At 38.6% G+C, this 26,435-nt stretch overlaps 1 protein-coding gene across 1 annotated transcript in view; it reads left to right on the top strand.

The window, feature by feature from the left end:
* Positions 1–26,435, top strand: part of GPR126 (G protein-coupled receptor 126) — a 106,320-nt gene that overhangs the window by 51,714 nt on the left and 28,171 nt on the right. The window contains exons 5-13 of the mRNA XM_010143199.1: positions 1,022–1,105; positions 8,283–8,368; positions 9,734–9,786; positions 9,867–9,920; positions 19,092–19,234; positions 19,936–20,050; positions 23,194–23,255; positions 24,462–24,669; positions 25,144–25,309. Coding sequence (XP_010141501.1) covers positions 1,022–1,105; positions 8,283–8,368; positions 9,734–9,786; positions 9,867–9,920; positions 19,092–19,234; positions 19,936–20,050; positions 23,194–23,255; positions 24,462–24,669; positions 25,144–25,309 — 971 coding nt within the window. The remainder of the gene's footprint in view (positions 1–1,021; positions 1,106–8,282; positions 8,369–9,733; positions 9,787–9,866; positions 9,921–19,091; positions 19,235–19,935; positions 20,051–23,193; positions 23,256–24,461; positions 24,670–25,143; positions 25,310–26,435) is intronic.

Raw genomic sequence — 26,435 nt, 5'->3', positions numbered from 1 at the left:
CTTTCCCTAAGTTTCTTGTTTCTCTGAAACCTGAACATGAACCTGCTCCCTAAGCTGAGACCTGAGTTTCAAACTCAAAAGGTTGGCTAAAACAACCTCAAAAACAATCAAAAATGCGATTTTTTGCCTAAAATATAATTGCTTAAACTTTCCAGGTTGGTTCTTGGTCAAAATCTGTAAAAACTGTGTAACACTATGAAATTATACTGCACCAACCTTCAGATTTTAAAAAGAATTTTCAGGAAAAAAGAAATCTGTCAGTGAGTGGATTTGCATTTCCAGGGAGTTAGCAGATAAAATGAAATTATTTTACAAACTATTGTTTGAAAATCTAGTGACTAGAATTCCTCTAGCACATACACCCTTCCGGCTGGAGACAGGGGGTGCGAGGTGAGAAATTTGCAGTTTTGGCTCCTTACTCTGGTTTTGAAAAGTGGTCTGGCTGGTTCTCCTGGGAAACATTTGCTGGGGTTGTGTGGGGTAACTCCTGTTAGTGGCAGTGGGAACAGAACAGCTGAGATCCTACATGAAGCTTTCAAAATATATGTTTCATTTCAATTATTCCAAGTCTGATTTCAAGTCTTTTAATGGGAGTTAATTGAATCCTTACATGAGCATTTTAGTTTCAGATTTGTCATCTTCATGACACTCATTCTTTTCACGAGCAATATTCTAAGAACTGTAACTTATAAGATCTGGTCTTTGCACGGCTGCTTGGATCTGAAGCTGTATTAAGAGGATTTTGAGTGTATGAAAGCAGTACGGGACTGATCTTGCAAGCCTTACACTGGCAAAACTCCCACTGAGGTCAGGGAAAGTGAAGATTGCAGGATTGGGATCTCAGTTCCTATCCGTTCATCGCTTTGTGCAGAAAACCCAATGTGTTTATTTAACATTTATGGCATTGGCATTGTGTGTAGATGATTTCATTATACATTGTCATGCGTTGTTCCCATTTTGTCCTACCTTATTAACATTCATATTTCATTCAAGTTCACCTCTTTCTCATCTTTATTACCAGCTACTGTAAATGCTACTACTCCTACACCACCCACTGTCACCACTAACATGCCTGATACTAATAGAAACGATAAGCCAAACAATGGTAAGAAATCCTGTGTTACATTTTTCCTTGTACTGTGTCTAGAGCAAATTTATTGTATTTTAAGGTGTGTTTTTCGTACTATCATAATGTCAAGGGTCACGTCTCAGTTCTGATCTCATTTTCACTAAAACAAATCAAGAGTAACTTCAGTGGAACATGTAAGAATGGTGTAAATGAGAACAGAACTAAACTCGGTGTTTATTTGTAACATGTTTACCTGGACTCACTGTGTGTCACCGGTTGTATTTACCCATGCAAATAACAAGGGAAAGGAGAGGTATTTTTTAAAGGATCTGAAAAGCACCACGCTATGGAAATGTTTAAGGCTGCAGATCATGAGCCATAATGTAGCTCCCACTTGTGCAGCCAGGGTGGTAGTATGCTGGGATTGTCTGTTCCTCACTAGTCAGCCACAGGAGCCAAGTGGAATCATTCCGATGGAGCAAAGCCACTTCCACTGAGTCAACAGGAATCTTTCCACTGACTTCAAGTAGAGCTGGATCAGACTTTACTAGGGAAAATGGAGACAGTATCAGATATCGTTTACTTTTCATTTAGAAAGATTAAGGAAAAAAAGTAAGATAGTAAGTGAGCCTATTATTAGTACAGGGAAAAAAAGCAGGGATTTCTTTTGAGGCTTTCTCAAATTCTATGATGTCACTGTCTCCTAGAGACATCATCATTTTGTGAGGTGCTGCTGAAGTGTTTACTGGTTTGCTAAAGATAATTCTTAACATTATTAACAATGCAGATATCTGCAAAATTAATCTGAAGGCTTAAAGAGATTCTTGTAAAGATTTATTTCCTCAGTATGCTCCACAGAAATAAATTAGAATCTGGAGATCTTTTTCTGGGTTTTGTTTTCCAAATGCATCAGTTGTTACTGTAGGATTTTAAATTCTTGGAGTATTTTTTCTCTTGGCAGATCATTTCTTGTACACTGGCAATCAGGCAGTACAATAGACATTGTGAAAGAATTTATCTGAATTCAGTCTGTTTGGATTCACTAAGCTAAGTAGAAGTAAGAAGAAAATACTGAAATTTTCTTCCAAATTGTGCTTTTTTTCTTTTAATGAAGTGACTCACTCTGTTCTCCATGAGCAGTTAACTCTGATTTTTGTAACTACAGAAGGAACTTTACGCCTTATTAATGTTAGTATGAATAAAAACTGGATAAGTAAGTCCCTTCTTTGGCTTTGAAACTCCAAAGAGAAAGTAGAAAGACTAAGAAAAAATAAGCCAAATTAATTTACAGTAGAAGCAAATTAAACTTTCACTCAGCTGAGTGATGTCATATTCCACTCTTGGTAAGCTGATTTTTTAGACCAGGAGCAGACAGCCAAGAACAGACAGTTAAGTTTCATGTATTTTCTTTAATCCATTAACTATGTGGCTTGCTACACACAGACCTGCAGGAATTCAGACTTCCTGCTACGGTTATCTCCAGAAGGAAGAGAAATTCACCTGAATCCTCCCATTCACGACCACAGAGGCAGCAAGACTCTAAGATAGAAGGGGTCAAAACCATGGGAATTATTTCAACCCCAATTATTTGGCCACTGAAACAAAGGCCTGTCCGTTTCAGTAAAAACTCAGCAGATGAGAACCCAGAGAGAAAAAACACGTACAGCCTATTTCTTCCAATTATGTCCACATCAGCTGCTTCAGAGAAGACCAGCAAAGATACCTTGGCTGCTTTTACAGAAAAAATCAACGTAGATAATATTGTGATGAATCAGTTACCAAATGAAAATATTTTTAATTATTCTAGAAGCTCATTTCATGGTTTGAATTATTCTAGAAATTCATTTCATGGCACTTCTGATGCAGCAGTTGCTGTTACAGAGCCTTCTGTGAATACAGCAGTTCCTCTTCTCCAAAGCAGAAGTCCTAATTCAGAGCTAGCACAGACTTTGGCAGATCATTCTGACTCCGAGTCAGCGTTCCGCTCTCCTGTTAACAGCAGCAGCAGCAGCAGCACTGCTTACGAACACAGAAAAGAAACCATGTGGATTTCGTCCTCCAACAGTGGCACAACCAATTTCATGCACCTAAGCAATATCTTGGAGCCTGTGAGTTGGTGGAGTGAGACTATGTTTCATCACCGTATCACCTCTCATGTACCAGGAGGCAGCGATCGTTCTCTTTCTAGCTTATCTATATCACCTACAGAGGAGAAATCATTCCAAAAAAGTAGGCTAAATTTACTAGGCTTGGCACCTGAAAATTTTTACCTGGAAATGATAGAAAGCAATGCTGATAGGAAAAATTTGTCGATGTTAGCAGCAAGCAGTGAATTTCAGTCTAGAAAATCTACGCACATTAAGGAACATCACTCAGGAGGCATTACAAATTTTAGCTCTGTGGAGACTCCACGTGCAAACCCAACAACTTTTTTTCAGTATATGAAAAAACCATACACCAAATTTATGCCTGACATTCAACTGACAAATTCTGTCCTAGGACACAGTAGAAAATTACTAACATTTTCAACACCTGTGGTAGGAACAGGCTGGACAAGCTCAGCACTGAAGCACGTTGTAACCACTGTGCCTGTTTATCAACAACCGCTGACTGACGTGTATTTGGAAAGTGACAGCGTGTTTGTATCTAGTAGCAATTACTGGTCTCATTTTTTAAAACATTCGGTGTATTTTCAAAAGCCAAGTGAGACTGTCAGAAGTGGAGTACTGGAGAACAATTTAGATGCCTTTTATGATGATGATGAGAATGAAGAGTCAGGTTTTTCCATATTAGAGCCAGAAAACACAAATAGAGGTGGCAGCTCCTGGGACTCAGGTTACTTGGATTTTCCAACAAGATATGTAGATATTTCCCCTTCTTTAACAGCAAGTTTCTGGTCTGTTTCCTATCATTTGAAAGAAGCACCTCAAGTGTTTTCTGAGGATCTGTCAGAAAATTGGTGGCTCTCATTGAATAAACTCCTCTCTTCCCCAACAGAGAGATTGCCATCTGTTAGTTCGCCTGCTAAGTCTGGCAGTGTCTCTGAACAAACGTCTGCTATTAGATCGTTAGGTCACAGAGCTGAAGATATGATCCTCTCCAGTCACACATCAGCTTTGGAAACACAAATCTTTAATTCATTTATTCCAGGCCTTTCAAAAAGAATTTCAGAATGTAACAGCAGGGCAATATCACAGTCACAGTCAACAATGAGCTTTGCAAATCTAACTGTGTCTTCCAACCATGAATTTTATTTTGATTTTCCTTTCCCTTCCCTGGAAGCACCTTTGAGTCAACCCTCTGTATGGGTACAGGTAAGTCCCTTTGACAAGGTAACTGAAAGCTTCACAGAAACCTTAGTAGTATTTGATAGTTTTCACACGCAGATTGGAACTGACATTGTAAATGATCAGATCAACGTGACCTTACTAAACAATAGGCAGCAGGTTGTTTCTGTCCTTCCAGGACATTCAGTAACCCAGCCTTCATGTTCAAGGGATAGCCAAGCTTCTTTTGTGATCAGTACACCAGTTAAGGGTTTGCTAAACAGTACAAGAACACATAGACCACCGCAGTCTCTAAGTCTTTCAGTGAATGATGCTCTATCAAATTATTTTGATAAAGTAAGAAGTAAAGTTCAAACAGATGCAGGTACTTTTTTAAAAAACATCAGTTCGACAAGTCCTGACTTCCTTCTAATGACATTGTCTTTGGAACAAAGGCACCTTCTTCATTCAGACTCAAAACTCAGAGTCAGCGTACCGCCTAACAGCTACTCCACACCTCCGCTCCCACAAAGTTTTCAGAACCATCTTGATACAATTTCTCCAAGCCTGATCCCTCAGTGGAATGTAGCAGAGTTAAGCTTGACAACAGTAACACCAAGAAGTCGTCTAACTGTTTTAGGACAAAATTATTTTGAAAATCAAGAGGACAGTCTAAGATACTCTCTATGGGCAGCAGAGCAAGAAATCACTGGTGTTAATGAAGACATAAGGAATTCTGCTGTTCTGACATCAGCAAACATATTGAGGCTTTCCAGATGGGATTCAGGAGGGGAGGTGTATGGATCCTTTAGCAAGAGCAGAGGAGTAATGTCTTTTCTGAATATTGTGAGTACTCATGCCTTGGATTTTGAAAATGCTGATTACGGACATTTTGCAAATCCCTCCTCTATTTTGGAGTCATTGAGAACTGCAGTAATGAATGACGTGCTACCTTTGCCATCTTCATACAGTGGAGGTATAATTCAGCACAAAGAGACAATCTTGAAGGGCAATCTGATGACACCTGAAGCAGCAATCCATCACTCTTCCATGCGGTCCCAAATGCCAGTGTTTTCTGTAATGTACCATCAGTCACCAGTTTTATCCCATGTTCATTCCTTGGCCAATTTACCATCTGTGACAAGCCAAAATATCACCCCTTACCCACCACTGAATCAACTTACTAGCTCTCCTGCAGTCTTTTTATCTTGTCTATGTTACTCCTTCACTGAGATGGGCTGCCTGTGTCAACCTGAGGTCAACTACAGTATGTCAAGCCGTTAATTTAAATGTAGAAAAATCCCAGATCATCTTATCTATTAGATATTCAGTTGGTAGACTGAAAATAGAAGTAGCTGGCTTTCATCCTTTAGATATAGATCCATTTAGCATATGAAAAAATTTGCGGTAGTAATTTAATTACAGTAGAAGGGAATTTGTAACATCTTAGTGACAGTAAATGTCATTAGCATGTGATTTCTAATTTTTGTATACCTCTCTAAGACAGCTCTCATGAGACTGTGAGGATAATATATTGATTTGCCATGCATTTTATATACTTTTATGCCATTTTATTGTTTGAGATTGTATGAATGTTTTTAACTTACAGTATTTGTATATTTTTGAGGATTTAACTTCCAAAAATCAAAGATTTTCCAAAAGAAACATTTGGATAATTTGCCTAAAAGAATTACAAGAAAACAATCTTGGTATTTCATTGGTCATTGCATTTTTGTAGTCGGTGGTGGATGTGGGGAGAATTGTTCTTTCCAAGTTCTTTTTTCCTCTTTTTTCAAGTTACCTTGAGCTACTCTTCATCAGTTTTCTGCCCATAAAATCACGTTTTTTCATTCACCATTTTGAGGTGGGATTTCCACTGTTTAGTTTGGAGAGTGAGAAATCATTTTTAGTTTTTACTATCTGCCACTGCAGTCTCCTGAGAGTGTTTATAAATGTAGATTAGCTCTTTGTCCTTGTTCTTTTTTTGCCTCATTAAGGCATGCTTTGGGTCACCATCTGATGGGGATCTTGAAGCTGTTGACTAGTTTGCAGTTACTATGATTTTAAAAATACTTTGCATATTCCTATATTAATTTTGTCCATATACATAATTATATAAATATGGTTATAATTATATATATGATTATATATGAATGTGTGAGTATATGTATAATGCATGCTTTCTGTATGTGTGTATCTGTGGAGCACATGCAAAAGGTACATTATACATATAAAAGTGAATATATGTATATACAGAGATGTATACATATAAATAAGATCCAAGTCTTGTATTTTCAACTTGCCCAAAGTCCACTTTTCTACTTCCAGATACTTATTTTCTTTTTTTGTTTGAAACTATCACAGTAATAATAGCAAACTAAAACACATTTTCAGATTAAACTGCACACCAAATTTGTGAGTCTGCTGAGTTAAAGGGGGGAAAAAAGACAATAAATTAAAAAGCAAGCATTCTCCTCCTATCTAAAATTCAGTTTTAACTTATCGAAGAAGGTAACTGGTAAACCATCTTTCTGCATGAACTGGTTCTTTGGTATTTTATCGCAGAGGAATTTTCACGCTTTTATCAGTGATCGTGTGGACAATTCCATAACAAAAAGAGAACAATACTCAAGCCAGCTGATGAGCAGGATAGTAACCAACATGCTATTTGCCAATTAAATTGGTAAATATTGACTTCAGATTTTTTTCCAGATATTTTTATTTCAAGTTCTTGTAAAATGATTGTCTATGATGTTGTCAAATGAAAAAAATTGCTCCACCTAGAATAAAAGGTCTTTTATTTAGACTCAGAAAGATAGAGCAGTTCCTTCACAATCAAGAGACAGAAAGAGACTTCTGTATAATTGTTGTCATGTCCTGTTCTGTCCTGTGTAATGTATCTGTAGGATACACATAATATTTATATAAATACATGTACCTGTGATGGAAACACACAACTTCTACGTGTTGCAATGCAACATGTGCTCATACATACAAGTGAATCGATCCAGAAGCTCGTAAACCTCCCCCCAGGAGGTTTTCCCATCCTGGGAAATTTTATCCAACTGGAGTGTACAGAATATTTAGTAGCTTAATGAAAAAAATTGGAGTAGTGAAAAGTATAGACTTTTCATTAAAAAAAATGCCATAAATATGAGATGATTTTACGTTCTTTATTAGATGTTCAATCTTGTAATACTGCCTACCAACTCATGAGCTTAAAGAGAAGTTTTATTTACCCAATGCCATTTCTAAACAATTTTACTGAATATAAAATTGCTCTAAGCCAAGTGTCACACATTCTGTGGCTGAAAGATGGTTTGTTCAGCTGCTGCTTTTGTAAAGCTAATGTGGGTTCTTGTGCTCTCTGGACATTTCCAGGCCTGAGAGCAAAGACTGTGCTGTGAAAACAAGAGCTGGATATCCCTTCTCCCACCTAGTTCTGCCCTCAGTTAACTTGTTGTTTTCAATCGATGAGCCTATCCGCTCCCACAGAGTTCTAAATCTCATCTGCAGTGGCTGAATTCTGGATTATAACAATATGACCAAGAGCAGAATTTATTCATATTACAGACTTCAGTAATTTTGATTTTTTTTCTTTAAATTCGTGACACTTTGATGATCTTGCTTTTACACACAACATTAAAGGCATATGCCAAATGCTATCTGTACATACATTGTTTGTGAGTTTCTATGTCACATTTCAAGTGTCTCTAAAAACAAGGAGGGGAAGGGAATTCTTGTCTAATTCAACAGGACTGGTGACAATGGACCCAGGCCTGCAGGGCTTGTTCACTCCAAACTTGTATAATGCCAACAAGAGCTTGAGGTGTCCTTGTATCTGGAGTTCAGCCCAATCTTTATATTCATCATGAAACTAAAGTCTAGTTATTAAAAAGGTAAATTTGATCAGTTTCTAACATTATAATGCTATTTTTAATGGACAGGTGGGCTATTCTACAGGATATCTATAACTGTCTTTAGTTCCAACTCCAACTCTGAGTCGAAAGTACATGATGTGGTTGCAGAATGGGTAAGTGTTCTTTCCTGTATGATTACACATATAAATCTGCCCATTGATGTTATCAATCTGGAAAAGAAAAAAAAAGAGAGAATACTGAATAAATTCTTAAATTAATACGTGTTCTTTGGAGGTCTTTCTAGTATTGATTTATGCGGTAATGAATTCAGGTCTAGCTGGGGCTATTAGGTACTATGGGCAAAAGTCTGCAATGTCTCCATTGTACTAGCCAGCTTCTTAAGGAATGTAGATGCTAGCCGAGATTTTGGAAAGTGTGGAGAAATCAGAATTATGCACTGAAAGAAGTAGATGTCTAAGTTCCAACATCACTATACAGAGCAAATTTTTTTCCTCCCCAAATACTAATGTGGTTTTGAATTTATATTGTGACAGAAATACTAAAAAAACAGGCAGTGTTCATTTGTGTGAGGAAATACACTTTCCCAATTTACCCTAATATCTCCTACTTCAGAAGTCGTCTGCTGTAGCTCAGTCGTTGGAGTTTCTAGTAGCTCCTGTTTTTTCAGCCCATTTTAGCTGACATAAGCTCCTTTCTGGGCCCACTGGGTGAAGGATTCTTCAAGTTCCTTCCTCTGAAAGTTACTTTTGTCTGAATACAGATATTTTCTGTCCTTTTTAGCAGTTCACATAGTGGCACTCAAACAGTCTGTACGTAGTCTTTATACTGACTACTTACATGAAAATATGATGTCATAAACACATAGCAATTATTCTTCATTTTTCTTTTAATAAACCTGGAGGCTTTCTGCTTTCAGAAACTGAGGAGGCCACCTATAAGTCATCTACAAACCAGAAAAGCAGCCGTCCAAACCTGCCAAGATCATTCTCTTAGCAGCAATAGCCAGGCAAAGTATGTAGGTGCCTGAGCCAAAGAATCTAGAAAGGTGTCACTTGGCCCTGTCAGAGTGTGCAGAAGTGTCTCCCAGGGGGAAAACTGAGCAGCCATTGCCCACTCAGAATAAACAGTACAAAGGTCTGAGTAAAAGGTCATCATAAGGTTGTAGACTTTTAGGTGAAAATTGACCCTGTAATTTTGTCAGTAAATCTTTTCTAATCAAAGTGTTTCTGAGAATTTAAGATGAGGAAGAGAGGGAGAAAAAGTATTCACCTTTTTGCTGTGTCATGACCTTACAGAGTTTTCCTTCTGTTGGTAAAAAAGCCCCCATCTGTCACTACCAGTTTTATGTCTAATATAACAATCACCTCACCAAAATGGGGAAGTGTTCTCTGCTTTGAAAAACTGAAGAGGATTTCTCAAGAGGGAGGAGGGTGAAATTGTAACGCTGTCTTAAGCAACAAAGAGCCCTATTAACATCTCCCCATCATTCATGTCATCAATGTCTTCCTGTTTTTCAGCTAAACCGTACTTTCCAGAACTGGAATTACACTGTGTATGTGGTCAATATCAGGTAAATGAAAGGCAAAGATGTTTATGCTACATTCTCTTTGAGAGTTAGCCCACCCTAATGAAAATTTATTTCTTTTATAGCATCCACCCTGGCTCTGTAAAAGGGGCAGTAAGAGAAAAAAGAAGTATTAAAAGGTAACATTTTTAAAGATATTCTCTTGCTAGAGGCAACAGCTGCTATTACAGGTGTTTTTACAACAAGCTTTATTGTCTGTTATTGGCTTCATTGTCTATTACTGGCATATGCTACCAGTCTGTAAATATATGACTGCTGGCGAGCTGAGCGCTCTGTATGTGTTCAGAATCCTAATACTGGTTATCATGTTTGTTTTGGTTTAAACCTCCTGAGCTTTAAACCTTAAACAGATAATTTTTTCAGAGCTCAGGTTTCATCCGTCACAAAACTGAATAGACATATCTTATCTGTGTGGTATGGCACACCAAGTTTCCTTCAGCAGCAAGCTTTGCTGCACTGGTACCTCTCCACTGTCACTGCATTGATTCTCTTGCACCAGAGCCTTTTGAGTTAACGGACATCTTACTAGATGCAAAACACTAAAAAATCATGCTAGAATTGAAAGCCAAACTAGTGTGAGTTAAACTGTTTACCATATGCTCTCATTTCCTGACTTCTGCTGGGCTTGGAGGCACTGGAGTTGGGACAGCTTCAAAGGCAGCCAGAGAAAGTTAGATGGGTCACACCCCCTGAAAATTTGGCCTCAGGGGATTTCTTTGAAAGCAGCAGACTGATTTCTGAGGGATATATGAGGAGGGAATGAATCTTTGGACCAGATTAAGGAGAGGAACCCAAAACATAATTAGTCTTGTGAGGAAGGGACAACAGTGAACATGGGATGTACCTGTTTGCAGTTTAGGCAAAAGTCGTGTAGAGAAGGACTTTACCTGCTGACTCTTGAGAACTGCCATGATAACAGCCGGGCTTTTTAATTTCAGAGATAGCCCAGTATTCCAAATTTACCATCAGGAACTTATCACTGATGCTTCCAGGTTTCTGAGAGTTTACCTAGATGTGAAAAGTTGTAAAAGGTACCATCTCCTTCCCACACACCCATAGCAGAAAAACAGCCTTTATTGGCAAAACCATAAACCCAGTCTCTGAATGGGCTATTTTACTGCTTGACCTACATTTGCAGTAGGGTGTAGTGTTGTGGGTGGGATTTTTTTCCACACTTCTAAATGATATGGTTATGCCAGCGAAACTTTTTAGGTGGAGACCGTGCCTTGGGTCTTACCAGCAATCCAAGACTGCTGAGCAATATAAAGCTTCCCCCATTCTTATTCCTGCATCTTTTACGAGGCTAGTAGGCCACCTTCTCAGCATCTGTTCTCCCCTAGACTGCACACCTGATTTCTTCTTACCTCACCTCCCCACCGTCCTGCCCTCTGGATTTTGTTTCTTCTTCCTGGTCTATTAAAAAAAAAGGAGGTGAAGAGGAAGAAATTGTTCTAGTAATTCCTTTTCCTTTCCTCACCCCACCGCCTTCTCACATAGGGTGAATATGACACTAAATTACTTCTAATAATGTATCAATGTATGGGGAATTATTAAATATTCCTGTTTACTTGGTTCATCATATGTAATTTCAGAGGCAATGGAATTACACATTAGTAATATGTCATAAAGGTTTTCAAGGAGTCCTGGACTGGTGAGAAAATAGTCTTCACATGGGCTCTAGTGCACTTTGTGTCAAGGGCAAACGGCGTTTTGTCATCATGCTGAATACTTTAGTATAAATGCTAATCCTGTCACACAAAATGTTACTGTTCTCCAAATAATCGGGATTGTTATGCTATGAAAGATTACATAGAAAAGAAAAAAAAAAAAAAGAGAGAAGTCAAGATCCTGCCCAACCTAGCAACCCAGCTGGTGTAACACAGGATTCATTAAAAATTTAATTGAGCTACATGATATGTGACTAAAAAAATTTACTCTTTTTACACATTGAATATGCACATACATAAATATAGAAATACATGAACACTGGGTTTTGCTGGGTTTTTATGTATTTTTCATCTTTCATATATTTTCATGCATCACTTACCTCTTATAGGAGAAACATTTGGGAAAAGCTGATGTTCTCCCAGCTTTAGGTATTCTGAGTATACGTCTATCTTTGTATGTTGCTTCCCTTGTGAAACAAAAGAAGGAGCAGCTTCCCGGTAGTCTTCGGTGTTCCTGAGTTTAGTCAGCAGGTTTCCAGTTCTTTGAGGTTCACACAGCTATTCCTAAATTTTGCAAGGAAGAAATCTATTTCTGAAGATCCAGAAATCAAACTTTTTTCCTACTACCTCCTGATCATTGCTTTCAAGATATTTTATTAGGTTTTCCAATTTCTTTGATCTGTGCTGGGTAGGATTCTAAGGAAATCCTACAAGACACCAGAGTGACATTTGGAGGTACAAAAATTAGCAGGTTACAGGTTGGATGTTTTTAATCCCTGGTGGAAGTACTCAGTTGATCCACTGAAATGTTCTGGCTGAGTTCTTGTATGTAACTTGCTTGTAATTTCGCCTGCTCGTTATTCCATACTGTTTCTATTAATTAAATATTCCTATAAATCATTTCTATGAATAGATGTTCAATGATTTTATTATTTCTCCATTTTGGATAGTCAAAAATAAGTCTGTTGCAGTTATAGTGTCCACTGTTTCCCTTGGTTTTTAAGTACTTCTTATTCCATTTACCTTCATGTTCATCTCAACAGAATTTCACTCCACAGTTAAAATTTATGACCTAATCCATAAATATGTCCTTAACTTTATCTGTTACAGAAGTGACTGTATTAGTCTTACACTAACTCACTAAACCTTGTCTCTCTCTTCTGAATTTTCCACACAATCATAGCCTTCTTATTTCTAAGGCAGTATCATAATTCTTTAAATTGCTCTTTGAGAAGTTTTCCCTCTCTTTACACGAATTCATGTTTTTATCATCCAGATCACATCTTTTTCCTTACCTTTTTGATTAGTATTTTATACGTCAGTTAAAAAAAACAAACAAAAAAAAAACCCAACAAAACAACCTTTCTCAACCTTTTCTAGTATTTTTCTTTACTTCAACCCTTATTTTACCACACTACTACCTTATCAAGAAACTTCTGTTATCAGTCTCCCCACCTAGTCTTTTTGCAAGTGAAAGAGGAATAATTGTTAGAATGATTCAGAGAAGAAATAGAAGCTGGAAGTGGGAGGTAGGAAGCTGGCTTGTTTTGGCACGTTAAAAATAGGTGTTTTCCAAATAAATACTTTAAACTCTACTGCATTCTGGAAAAAAAGCAAAACAAAACAAAAATATGGAAGTGGAGTGTTATTCTTTCATTGCTGTTTCTATGAGCTGCAGAAATCCAAAGTACACTGTGCTTATTGTGCATTACGTACGTGGTGCTGAGAGACAGAGTGCCAAGTCCAAAAGCACGTATTATTATCAGCACCTTTAATACTGTGAGGTCGCTGGATGACAGCAGTACAGCAACCTAATACTTTGGTAGATTATTAACTACTGTAATAGGCAGAATTTTATCACAGCTGTACTTGACTGTGTCTGTGTTTAATTTTTTCCTCTGATCACGCTGTTTCTGTCTCTTAATGCGAGGGCAGTTGTTCCAGATAGGAGCTCAGCATGGGCTACAGATATAGCTGTTTCTTTGTCCCCCGTTATTTGGCACTAACCTTTGAAAGTTAAGTCAGTTTGTGGATTTTATATAGATAAATTATAAATGTATTTGTTTCTTTTATTAATGCTTTGACTTATATGACTGCAGCTTTGTCAAAACCTTCTATGACTTGACTGTTGCTTTTCTCAGAAGGGTGCTACGGATCCTACGTCTTGTCAGATGACTTTACAGGGCTGCCTCTGCAGGGGAATGAGCAGCTCAGCTCCCCTGCTTCTCCTTTCTTCTATTTTCCAAGCAATTTTGAGAATTCGGGCCCAAATTAATTTATAACCTTTGCTTCACTTGACATACAAATAAGATTATGCTTGCTCAAACTTCCACTACTTGATTGTCATAATTTTGCCTGATTTCCTGTGCTCAATTGCTTCTGCTATGTGAAACAACATTAATGATAGTACTGTAAAACACTAATCCAAATTAAAAACCACAGTGGTAGCAATCTGTGTAAAGACCACTACACTTGAACAGAAATCCCTTCTCTTAGGAATGAAAATAGAGAGGAAATCAGGAAATTGGAGCTGCCCTTGCCTAGTCCTGCTTTTTTGAAGCCTGTGGGAGTTTTGCCATCAGTGTCAGTGAGGCACATTCAGGCTCCTGCATGCTGTGTTCTTGGGTGATGTGTTGCTTAATGGAAAGTTTAATGCACTTGGATAAAACTTAAGCTAATTAGATTGTGTAATAGTTCTAGACAGGAGTTAGCAACATCAGAACAGGATAATTTAGCTTTTGTAGACCTAAGTATCTTTACCAAGCAAAGAATTAGTCTTTTGCAGTGTTTGTAGCTGACTTCAAATTATTTGTTGTGAAATAATAATGCTATTATTGTTACAAATTAGCACATCTGTGATGCCTGTTCCTGTTTTAAAAATTTTCCCTGTTTCTACTGGTGAGGTTTTAGTAACAGCTTGGACCCAGCCCTCTACTCCCCCCGACTTCAACTTTGGTGTTACCAAAGGCAGTAAGGGATGGCCTTGAGCAGTGCTGAGCAACATTTTAAAATGCCACAGAATGTGTACATTATGTGTAATATTTCTGCTTGAAAAATTGACCAACAGAAAACCAACCAGAAATCCACAGGTTACTCCACAGTGCCCTGCTGGCATCTTGTGTCCATGACCTGTAAAGGAAGCCTTCATTACAGATGGAGGAATTCGGGAATTCCTACCGAGTGACTGAAGGTTGATCCCTTCTTCATCTCCTGCAGCTGAAGCTGCCTCCTCTTGATCCAGCTTCCAGTGACTTCCATTGTCTTTCCACTGGCTTTAACTGGTTTTAGTGTAGACTTCACATTTTTAGATGCCGTTTTTAGGAAAGTAATGTATTGGGGAGTGGGGGGATTCTTTGTTGTGTTGGAACACAGTTCCAGCGTAACCAAAAATTCATTTCAGTGACATCAAGCTGTTGAAATGTGAGGGATTCCAGCCTCTTCTGTTTTACCTTTCTGTCACATTCTCTAATAACAAATAATCTTCATACCAAATCATCACATATTATAACTGCTTTCTGTTGCAAAGCCGTACTTGTTTGTATTCCCACACCAGATCTGCAAGGAGGAGCAAGGCCCAGAGACACAAGGGCACACACAGAGGCATGACCATGTGCTCACAGCACTGTTCTAATACAATGGACGTTAACTTAAAAGGAAGACTTAGGATGCTTTCACTTTTAGTAGTCAAAAAAAGTAGCTGCAGTTTTGAGTTTTATGTCCTGAAATCTCAGATTTTATATTTTTTCTATGACATCCATCACCTTCTGCTGAAAAAGGAACCTCTTCGTCCTTGGCATTACTTTGAATGTGTCTATTATGCCCAGTCCTATTTTTTTGCTCTTTGTTCTGAACATTTTAATGACACCACAGTCAAAATCATCTCAAGTAAATGTTTATCCACAACTCAGATGCTTTTCTGGAATGCTTTCAGTTTCCCTCTACTTTGGTATTTATTTCTGTCTCATTCTCTGTGTTTTCTAACATTTTTGTCTGCTGTTTGTATTGCATCTATCTGAGGGACTTATGCAATAGTCAGCTCTTTTTTTGTCTCTCCAGTTAATGTGAAGAAGTTTGTAGTGTGTGGACCTACCTGTGTTGCCAGTCTTGAGTTATAGCTGCCCATCAATGCTTATCTTCAAAGCCAGTGTAACAGCAAGATTGGTAAAGAATTTAATAGTGACATCTTAAAACTTTTTGAATGTGCCAGGGTAGTTTGCAATGAACTTCCCAGTGACTTTCAGTGGAAATTAAAATTCCCTGAGCACTTTGGTGCTTTAAAAATTATTCTTTTTAAACTTTACATCAAGTAACATTAACTACAAAATAAATTAATAGTGATTTGTTTTTATGAATAATAATTATTATTACTGTTCTGAACAATAATTCATTATTGCTCAGCCTTTCTAGTACAACTGAAACAAGAGGAGGAATATACATTGCTAATTATCAACCACATATCTTCAGGTATGAGACAGCCTGTGCTGCACGATCCGCGTGGTTTGTTAATCCTTCTTTCAGCTCCTCGCATCGTGTAGCAGGGAGACCACAGCCCGTGTGTAGGCACACTGTCCTGGAATAGCTCTGAGTCACGCTGCCAGAGAAGAAAGACGGCTTTGTGGTACACTCCATGGCAGCGCAGGCGCCCTCACTGCCTCCTGTGATGAGGATGCAGCTTCATAAACTCCTCTCTCTGAGCCAGCTTAGCTCAAAAGACTAGAACAAAGTGGGATAGATCTTCCCCTGCTTTCCTGCTTGCTCCAGCTGTCACTATTTCAGTCCAAGAGAAGAGACACATAAATACTTATCCCCGTTGTGTTTACTCACACCATTTTTTTATATTGATAGCAGTAATACTAGCGGAGCAGGTTACTGAGTGATACGTAGTTGTAATTGATTACTGCTGTGAAAATCTATCTGCTTTTATACAGCACACAATAAAACATGTAATGTTGTGCGTAGCAAATCCGGTGTCACCAGCAGAGCATGTCAGTGTTCCCATTTATTTGAGTGTAGGCCTACTGTTTCTCAAATCGAGAATTTTGTCCTTCACCATTAAAATGTTTTCTTTCTGAGATCTGAGTGTGACAGAAGTGGAAGGAAGCACTCAGCTTCATATTGCGTCAGCTGTCAAGTTAAAAGGTATTTATTTACTTTGGAAAGCTGGCATGAGTCATTCTGAAAAGTTCATAGAAATCTTTTTCATCATAATATGGAACAGGCTCTTATTACACAGTATACATGACTTGTGCTCTGAAAATTTCTCAGAAAACAAACAGCACAGTGGTTTAACAGATTACTTTTATGAGTGCTTCATAGTCAATACTTTCCTCTATAAATGTTCAAGGTAACTGTAACCCATTTGACCTCATCTATCATTATCCCTTCTGTTTTGTAGCCGTCAACCCGCACAGTTATGGGTACTAAATATTGTTTTGGTTAGATGGGAGCCCCGCAATAGGCAGCATAGCAGTAGCGGTGACTGTTAACTTACGACTTCTGTTTTGCAGCCAGAGTACTGAGGTAGGGAGTGGCATCAGTATATTAAGTTTTCCTCTTCTGAAGTAGAGGGAAGAGATGAGTGAAGCCAGAATCTTTTAGGAAAGATGGTTAAGAGCCAGGAGACTCTGGGGCTGAAGTACTGGAGAGCTGAAGGAATTGGCAATCCCATAGGCAATTTCCATGCTTCTGCTAAAAATAAATGCCATAGTAAACTTGGGCTTCACAGTATATCCAAGGTGTACAGCTAAAGCCTGCTAATGTACATCCTCCCTACTGAGGCTATTGCCATATGTTAGACACGTGACAGAGATCAAAGGAGTGTTAGGAGAAGCTCAGTATCTCTGGGAGCAGGGCAGGAACAACCTGGCCAGGGATAGCTGGAATTTCTCTGCTAAAATACATCAACTGGGGAAAAAAACAAGCCAAAGCAGCAGGCAGTCACATTTTTATCTTCTTCTCCAGCAACATGTTACTAGTAAAACAGCAGATATGTCAAGAAAAAAGAAAAGACTACTGGTGTTCAACAAAAAGGAAGAAAAAAGCCCACCAACCGGTGACTGTGTGTATTTATTATTTTGTTACATCTGCAACCGTGAAATGTGTATTTAGTTTTGCAATTTCTTTATGAGGTTTGGGTTTTGATTTTTTTTCCCCCTAGACTGAGAGGTTGTTTTCTAATGCCAGTTCTTTTAATGTCATTTCACTAATGGGAGTATTTCAGAATTATTGGTTGGAGTTACTCAGTTTTCAGAATGATATTTGACAGAAAGAGGGTTAAATCTGCCATCTAAAAGAAACGTGTACACTAAGTTGTAGTTTTATACTATACCAGCCTAGGCACTGGAAAGTGCAGCTCTGAGGCATCATCATGGGGATACCTTTCTGGAAGATGTTTGCAGATGAAATGCTACTAGTCCTTTCCCATACAGCCCCCCTACAGAATTTTTTTCTCCTACTCTTCTTCAAGCAGAGTGCAAGACACTTCAGCTTGCTGCTGCTTTCTTGCTCTGGGGGCCCCTGGTGAAAGCAGCTCTCTTTGATGTGTGCCCCTCTTTGGTGTGTGCCCTGCTCGCTGCATGTGTGCTGGCAGTGCTACTGCTTCCCAGGCTGCCAGGAACTCCTCACACACTGCGAAGGTCTGTCTTTATTCATGCTGCTGGGTATCCAAAGGCAAGGCTAAGATGAAGACAGCCCAAAGCAGGCTTGCTTTTTCCTTTTTTCCACATTCTGGCTCCCATGGAGATCCAATGTTCCATGCTTCAGTGGCGTCACCTCCTACTAGCTAGAGCCAAGCAATGCTCTTGGGCACCAATATATTCTCTTCTCCAACATGTGTTTTCTGTGTCCCAGGAGGAAATTTTTGAGCTTTCCACTCTGGGCTTCTTTCCTGTGTCCTGCTAGAACTGCTTTTCTGTTCGTTATTTCCCTTCCAGAAAAGTTATGTTTTTGGACAAGGGTGGGGACTGTTTTATTTCTCTCACAGGAAAGAGAATTGGGCTCTTTGAACTACTTCTTATGCCCAAGCAAGTAGCAGTGGGCTACAGTACAAAACAGCTATTACTGTTCAAACTTGAATTACTCATCTGAGGAACTAGACTTTCCTAATTAGAACTAAAAGTTTCAGAAGTGTGTCAGGGTGTTTTTCACTCCATCAAAATTTAGACATTTAAATATTAGTCATCTATTCTTTGTTAATCTTTTACTCTTCCTCTGTAGAGAGAGATAGACCCTCTGAAGGATGACTTATCCCATCCTGACAAGTTTTGTAGGATGAGATGAATCAGTTTTAAGTTCCTCAGCCATCAGCAACCAGATTTTTAAATTTAATTAGGGCCCACAACGTAATGCTTTCATCTTTTAAAGTAATCTAAGTCTTTTGAAAACATTTCTTTGTTCTTTTGATGAGGTGCTTCTTTAATGGTAACTAGAGAATGAAATTTCCCAACCGTATTTTCTTGTCATGGCCCTATATATACAAAAATAATAATTTACAGGTAATGAGCAACATTGTCGTGGTGATATTGTTCCATACTCAGAAAACCAGAGTTTGTCAGGTATTTTTTTTTCCCCACACATTTGGCCTCTGCTCTTCTGACTCCAACACTCAGATAATTTTCCTTGTAGTTTTAAGGTTTTGGCTCTTCTGGTTTATAATGCTACCAACAACATCAATTTAGAAGAGGAAGACATCCGACAGAAGCTCATAAATAATAATGGGACCATGGAAGGAGGATATAAGCTTGATACTGTGGCTGTTGATCCAGTGGGTAAGTAGTTTTTGGCTTTGTTATGCAACAGATTTTGTTTGCTTGTCCATAAATAAGCATCTTCTGCTTTAAAATAATCACACTTTTCCAAACCGTATAACTGTTTCAGATTTTGAATTGTCCCTTTAAGCCTCATTGTTCTGCTAATCTCAGAGAGCTGTGCTCAAGACATATCTTTTAACACAAACACAGTTGTCCAGATTGCTTTAGTCAGTGTTTTGCTGACTGGTTCAAAGAGGCTGAGACAGTTCCTGACTGCTTTTCTGGTAGTCTGAGGATAAAGTATGAGAGCTATAATGAGACATTTTTGGACCTCCAAGGCCCCTCACACCCACTCCCCAACCCTGTTGTTTGTGCTTCTGCCAGCTGCTGTCTTTAATCAATCTCCTTTTAGCTCTCCTCTTTTCCCATTCAACTTTTTCCAGCCAGAGATTGCCCTCCCTGGGAAGGGAGGGTGTGGAGGGCTGGCAGTTTGCAGGTGGATGCAGCACTCAAAGTCGATCCTTTCCCTCAAGCAGCAGCAGTGTGTGTTGTCCTGTGTTGTACACCCCTCCATTGCCACTACTCTACAGATAACAACTAAGCATTACATTTAAAGACAGCTTTGTGCTGTAGTCTGGTTGATGAACTGAGGACGAGAAATGGAAGATGACTAGATGAAGAAATTTACCATTAACACTGATCCACTTCTAATTTTACAGAAAAATGTTTAGCTGAAGAAAACCCTCCAAACTATTTTTGGCCAGACACCAGACCGACTGTGACCAACTTCACATTATGCCATGGGAGCTCAGTTCAGACTGCATCAAGAACCTGGTAGGTGTTCAAATATCTAGGAAGCTGAGAGCCTCAAGTGCAACTTGCTGGTTATATAGTTAAACTGCATCCTCCATAATGGTTGCTATTGGCTAATGTTGTATTTCAGAAAGATGATTTCTATACTGTAAGAAATTACGTGTGTGCAGTAAGAACAGATACTTCTTTGGTAAAAGAAGGCTCCGCCACCACTTCTGTAGGGCATATTGAGGACCACAATTAATACTATAAAAATAGCTCCTTCTTAGAGAATGAAACTGCTTTCTTCAGGTCATCATGTTTAAGTTACTGAAACCAAAGATTCACATTTGCTACCACACCACTACTACTATCTGACTTGTATAATAAATTCGCAGCAAAATTCTGTGAAGATGAGATGTGTATTTAGTTTAATCTAGAACCTCTCATCTCATTAATGGAAAGTAAAAGAAATTCTGTGAAATGAGCATTTTGCCAGTAGTTAGTCATAATTGAGAGTTGGGATAATCTTATGCTTGAAGATTGGATTTTAAGGTTTAGGACAAATTTTCCCTAATATAGGCTTTCTTTGTGAATATCTGCAATAGATTTAGACACTGTATCTCTTATTTCCCATTTTACAAATGGGAATATTATTACTTCCTTTGATATATTACCAAAATGATATGTCTTTGATCTCCTTTGGGTGCCTTGAGTGTGGCTATGATGATGCAATATTAATTAATTTCTTCAGTGTTTAGGATGATTACCGTTTAATACAATATAGTAGCCTTACCCTCCCACATGGCATCTGGAATATGTTCTGAGAAGACTGGATCTTTTACTTTTTGAAAACAATATGGCAATATATATACGAATCAGCTTTGAGGTTCTGTGCCAAACAGGAAAGCAACCAGCATTATATTTAACTAACTCACTTCCTCAGCCTCTTAATCTTGTACAAAAACTGCTGGATGCTGATTGACCAACTTTTGTTGTAGAGCGAGTTGTGCAGAAATCAGATTGTTTTTATGTAAGAACTTCAGAATCGTTACAAATTAAGGCTTCTGGCCTTTGCTGCCCCAGTATTGCTTATCTTTATTGTTCATTTGTGGTCCACACAATACAATTGATTGTCCGTGTACAGCACTTCTCATTAAAAAACTTACACTGTGTTCTGCCCTGTGCTATGCTTCCCTTGCCTCTGCCTCCACTAGCTTTTGCTGATGTGGGGCACAGGCAGGATGGGTTCTGAGAAAAGAGGATCAACTGAGGAATGACTTTATTCTGTCTTGCGCTGAGTGAAGGGAGAACTTTTTCCCATTCTCCATCCTGCCTTTGCCATGCTGTGATAACATGATGTACTTTAAAGAAAACTGAGGAAAAAACATGTTTAATTTTGGAGCCATTTCTGGCTATTTTGCTGTGGTAAGGCTTTTTTTAAAAGCATTTTGAAAATAGTATCTTTATATCTGATGGTGACCTGCCCTAGTTTTCATGGGTGGTGTATGTTTATATCTCCACGTAGTTACTGTGCATGTTCTTCTGAGAGGTATTATGTCTTGCTGTTGACTTGATCAAAGCCATTTATATCGAAGGGAAATTATAAAAACAGAATCTGGCCAATCCAGTAGCCTTCTGTGAGGATGCTTAGGAAATGTGGGTTAGATGAGTGGACAGTGAGATGGTTTGAGAACTGGTTGAATCACAGAGCTCAGAGGATTGTGATCAGTAACACAGAGTCTAGTTAGAGGCCTGTATCTAGTGGTGTTCCCCAGAAGTCAGAACTGGGTCCAGTCCTGTTCAACATAGTCATCGGTAGAAGAAGGGACAGAGCATAACCTCCGCAAGTTTGCTGTGGTACAAAACTGAGAGGAGTGGCTGATACACCAGAAGGCTGTGCTGCCATTCAGCAAGGCCTGGAGAGGTTCCATTAACGAGCGGTGTACTCCAGGGTGATGTGGCAGAGTGCATCCTCAGGAAGCTTGTAGATGAATCAAAACTGAGAGGAGTGGCTGATACACCAGAAGGCTGTGCTGCCATTCAGCAAGGCCTGGAGAGGCTGGAGAGTTGGGCAGAGAGGAACTGAATGGAAGTCATCAAGGGGAAGTGCAAGGTCCTGCACCTGGGGAGGAATAGCCCCATGCACCAGGACAGGTTAGGGGTTGATCTGCTGGAAAGCAGCTTTGCGGAGAGGAACCTCGGACTCCTGGTGGTCAGCAGGTTGACCATGAGGCATCAATGTGTCCTTGTACCCAAGAAGGCCAACAGTATCCTGGGGTGCATTAAGAAGAGTACAACCAGCAGGTCTAGGGAGCTTCTCCTTCCTCTCTACTCTGCCTGCTGCCTCTGCCACACCTGGAGTACTGTGTCCAGTTCTGGGTTTCCCAGTTCAAGAAAGATAAGGAGCTACTGGAGAGAGTCCAGCCGAGGGCTACGAAGATAAACAGGGGTCTGGAGCATTTCTCTTATGAGGAAAGGCTGAGGGACCTGGGTCTGTTTATCCTGGAGAAGAGAAGAAAGAGAGCGGATCTTATCAATGCTTATCAATATCTAAAAGACAAGTGTCAAGAGGGTGGGGCTAGACTCTTTTCAGTGGTGCCCAGCAACAGGACAAGGGGCAATGGGCACACACTGGAGCACAAGAAGTTCCACCTGATCATAAGGAAAAACGTCGTTTCTCTGAGGGTGTCAGAGCACTGGAACAGGCTGCCCAAAGAGGCTGTGGAGTCTCCTTCTCTGGAGGTATTCAAAACTGTCCTGGATGTGATCCTGTGCAGCCTGCTCTAAGTGAACATGCTCTAGCAGGGGAGTTGAACTAGATGATCTCCAAAAGTTCCTTCCAACTGCTACCATTCTGTGATTAGGTCATAAGAGGGGCATAATAGTTTGTGTCAACATTTGGGTCTTTTCTGAAATTCAAGAACAAAATTGCATTTTACCAAAACAGTATAGGAATCAGCTGGGAATTTGTCCAAAAGAACTAGGATTTCTTTCAGCGCTGTCTCTTAGTTGATCACATTTCCCCTGTTAAGCACACCTATTTCCTTTCATTAGGGCCCATATTGCTAGGAAAATTGTGAATTAGGAAGGGTGAACCACTGCGACACCTACAAAAAATTATGGAACATTCGCATAATTTTGCTATCGTATTTCTTGTGAATTTTGTCATTTTTCCTCCTTAGCTATTTGGGTCTGCAGAATTATACATCATACTGGGGCCAGCCTGATCTTAGGAATTGCACAGGTGGGTATATTTATGTTGGTCTTTAGCTAAATGAATAGTTTTCTACACTTTAATTATTACGTACTGTAAGGAAGTTACATTAAGGAAGAATATCTTCCTCCTTTATGCTAAGTTGTCTAAAATCTTTCTAAAAAAATCAGTGCAAAGTAAATATTTGAAGTCTGGGGAAGTGCACCAAGGTGAATTCAGCCCACCCATAAAAGCTGTGGACACCAGTTGATGAAATAAATCAAACCCTTCAGGTAATTTAAGCAAGAATAGAGGCAGGTGGTGGCTTGCCTCAATCTGAAATTCAGGTTCAGGCGTTTTTAAATGCTTTCAGTGCCGGTAGGTGCCAGTGGAAAGACTCTTGCTCTTTTCACTGGGCTTATGATCAGTCATTTTAAGATTTATTCTCAGTTTGCAAACATTCTATTGTAAATATAGCAAAAGCTATATTATAAAACACCACATTTAAAAACCACAGCCAGCTGCAGACTAAAGAAGGCAGATCTTTCAGAATCTTATTTTTGAATTCCAATAAATCTCAAATATTCTGATATTGTAAACTGTTTAAATAGTTTTCTATCCAGGCGGCATCAAACTTACAGTTTAACATAAGATTTATACTAATGTTTTTCCATTGGAAACACTATCAAATTTCCCTTACAAGAAAGATTCTTCTCATGAAATTTGCTTGTGTGTTGTGCTTGCCAGTCCTCTGAGTAAGAGTACAGCCCTCTGAAGGAACTGAAACATTTGCAGTGGGGTCAGACTTTCTCTGCAAAGCTTAAGAGTGAATACTTTGTCAGTAATACTGACTTGGGATGCCTTTGTTTCCCTTCAAGAGTAGAACTGTTTTTCCCAGGCAAAAAGAAAGAATAGCATAAGGAGAAAAAAAGAGAGAAAATATGCTTATTATTCCTTACACACACACACACCCTTTTTTTAATTTCCATCAGCCCTTTCTATAGTAGTTCTTATTTACAAACTCAAATCAAAGTAAGGAAAAGGAAGTCCCAAGCAATGAGAACAGTATATAATAACCATCAGGTTTCACATACTCTTCATAAAATTATAAATTTGCTAAAATGATTAAATCTTATATTCATTGTAAGTACCACAGAACATGCTCTAGCTTTCGACAGTGAGGATAAAAAGTTGTATTTATGAATTACTTCAGAGCTGATATGAATTATTTTCTTCATTTTACGTGTATGCTTACAGAAAATGCAGCTGATATAGCCAACCAGCTTCTGAACCTCACTGGTGAAGGGCAGCAGCTAACCTCAGACAAAGTAAACGATGTCGTGCAGAAGCTCAAAAAAATTGTCAACGATGAGGAAATTGATGAAAGTCTGGGTTCTACTGTGGTGACAATTTTTTCCAATATTCTAACCAGTTCAGACAGTGTATTGGCAGCATCATCTTCAGAGTAAGTATTTCTGCATTTGGGACAAGCTTTAGAGGGCAACCTGCAAGGTTGGAAGGATTCTTCCTTCCATGTATAGACAAACAGCTGCAGTACCAAAGTTGAATTTTTCTGATTTCCATTAAAAAGGATTTTCCAAGTTAGATATACAAACATTTCTTCTTGTACTAAAATTAACGTGCATGACAGAGATAAAGGATGGAAAAGAAGTCTCCTGATATGTGGCATGGCATAGACCTAAGTATTGTTGGAAAATTAATTCAGGACCAGTGATATGCAGATAGACTCTGTCAATGAAAAGCTTTTGTTTTCAACAGAGATGCATAAATTTACAGCCTGACAGTCTCCTTGTGAATACATAGACAGGTGATAGAAATATAGTCAGTAATAAGAGAATTACCTTAAACGTAGAGAACATACAGAGGATAGTATTCTTTTTCTGTATACAGTTTTTAGAATAATTTTATCTGTTTTTAGAGCTCTGAAAACTATTGATGCCTTGGCTCTAAAGATCCAGTTCACTGGACCGTCCATGAGTATTTCAACACGAAACCTTGCACTTGGAGTGTCTTCTATAAACTCAACTTCATTCAAAGGTGGTTCTTTCAGTGTCAGTCCACAGAATAATGCATCTGATTTCCAGGTATGGAAAACGCAGTTGTATTTGAACACAAAATGTGTCTATTGTTCCAAGTGTGTTTACTGTGGTTCCTATAAAACCACTTACAGCTCCCAATTCTCCCTCTACTTTCTATTTCCTTTTTCCTGCAGTCATCCAAACAGATTAATGTAGTGTTTCCTTGAGTGACAGGAAAACCAGATAAGCTCATAATTCCATACAGATGAAAAGTAATTTGCTTACAAATCCAGAACAGACTTTATCCTTCTTTTTTTTTTTTTTGGTTTGTTTGTTTTACTAATGGGAAAATAAAGGGAAAATAATTTTTAACACTCTGCTGTATTACCCATTGTTCACTATTGTTCACTAGTTAGCAACTCTGTGGATGTATTTCAGCTTTAGAATCAGACACCTAAATGTAACTATCTACGTGTAGATTTCTGCAAATACAATAGATCTTCAACTCCCAGTACAATTTAAATGCCTACTGCTAGCAGAGACCTAAGGCTGATCCAGTTGTCCACATATATGTTGATAGGCTTGTGCCACTTGTGATCAGCACATTCATGTGGAGCTTGACCAGTCTAGACATGAAAAATAAAAGAAACACAGATCATTCAAAATGCAGAATGGTCTCCAGTGCTACAGTGTCTAGACAGGCTGCTACAGTTAAGATATTTCTCATCACCTCAAAAAAATTTTTTTCTTCTTTTTTTCACAAATAGAAAAACTCAGACATCTAAAAGCTATGAAATAGCATTTGAGATGCACATGAGCACATGTTGGGATTTTCCAAAGGTTCTGTTGAAATCAGTAGCAATGAGATGCCAAGACTTTTTAAGTTTCACTATATACCTTAGCTGCATCTTATGGCACCTAAATACTTTTTAAAGAATAGTGCAGTGTGATTTTTTCACAGTTACAGAAGAAATCTATGACAGAGGTAATGTAATCTCAGTTTCCATTCAAATACAGTGAGCCCTGCTTGGAGAAACACATAGAAAAGATTAAATAGAAAAATAAATAAATGTACTATCGTTGGACCAGATGAAGCAAAACTGAATTTAAACAAAACGTGGCATTATGAAAATGGTTAAAGACTGATCACTAGAGTATAAGCATCTTATGAAACCAAATTAATTCATGATGC

The sequence above is a fragment of the Buceros rhinoceros genome, unplaced genomic scaffold (assembly GCF_000710305.1).
Source record: "Buceros rhinoceros silvestris isolate BGI_N320 unplaced genomic scaffold, ASM71030v1 scaffold9339, whole genome shotgun sequence".
Classification (NCBI taxonomy): Eukaryota; Metazoa; Chordata; class Aves; order Bucerotiformes; family Bucerotidae; genus Buceros; species Buceros rhinoceros.
Note: the sequence above shows the minus strand (reverse complement) of the source record. Positions and strands in the feature narration are given on the sequence as shown.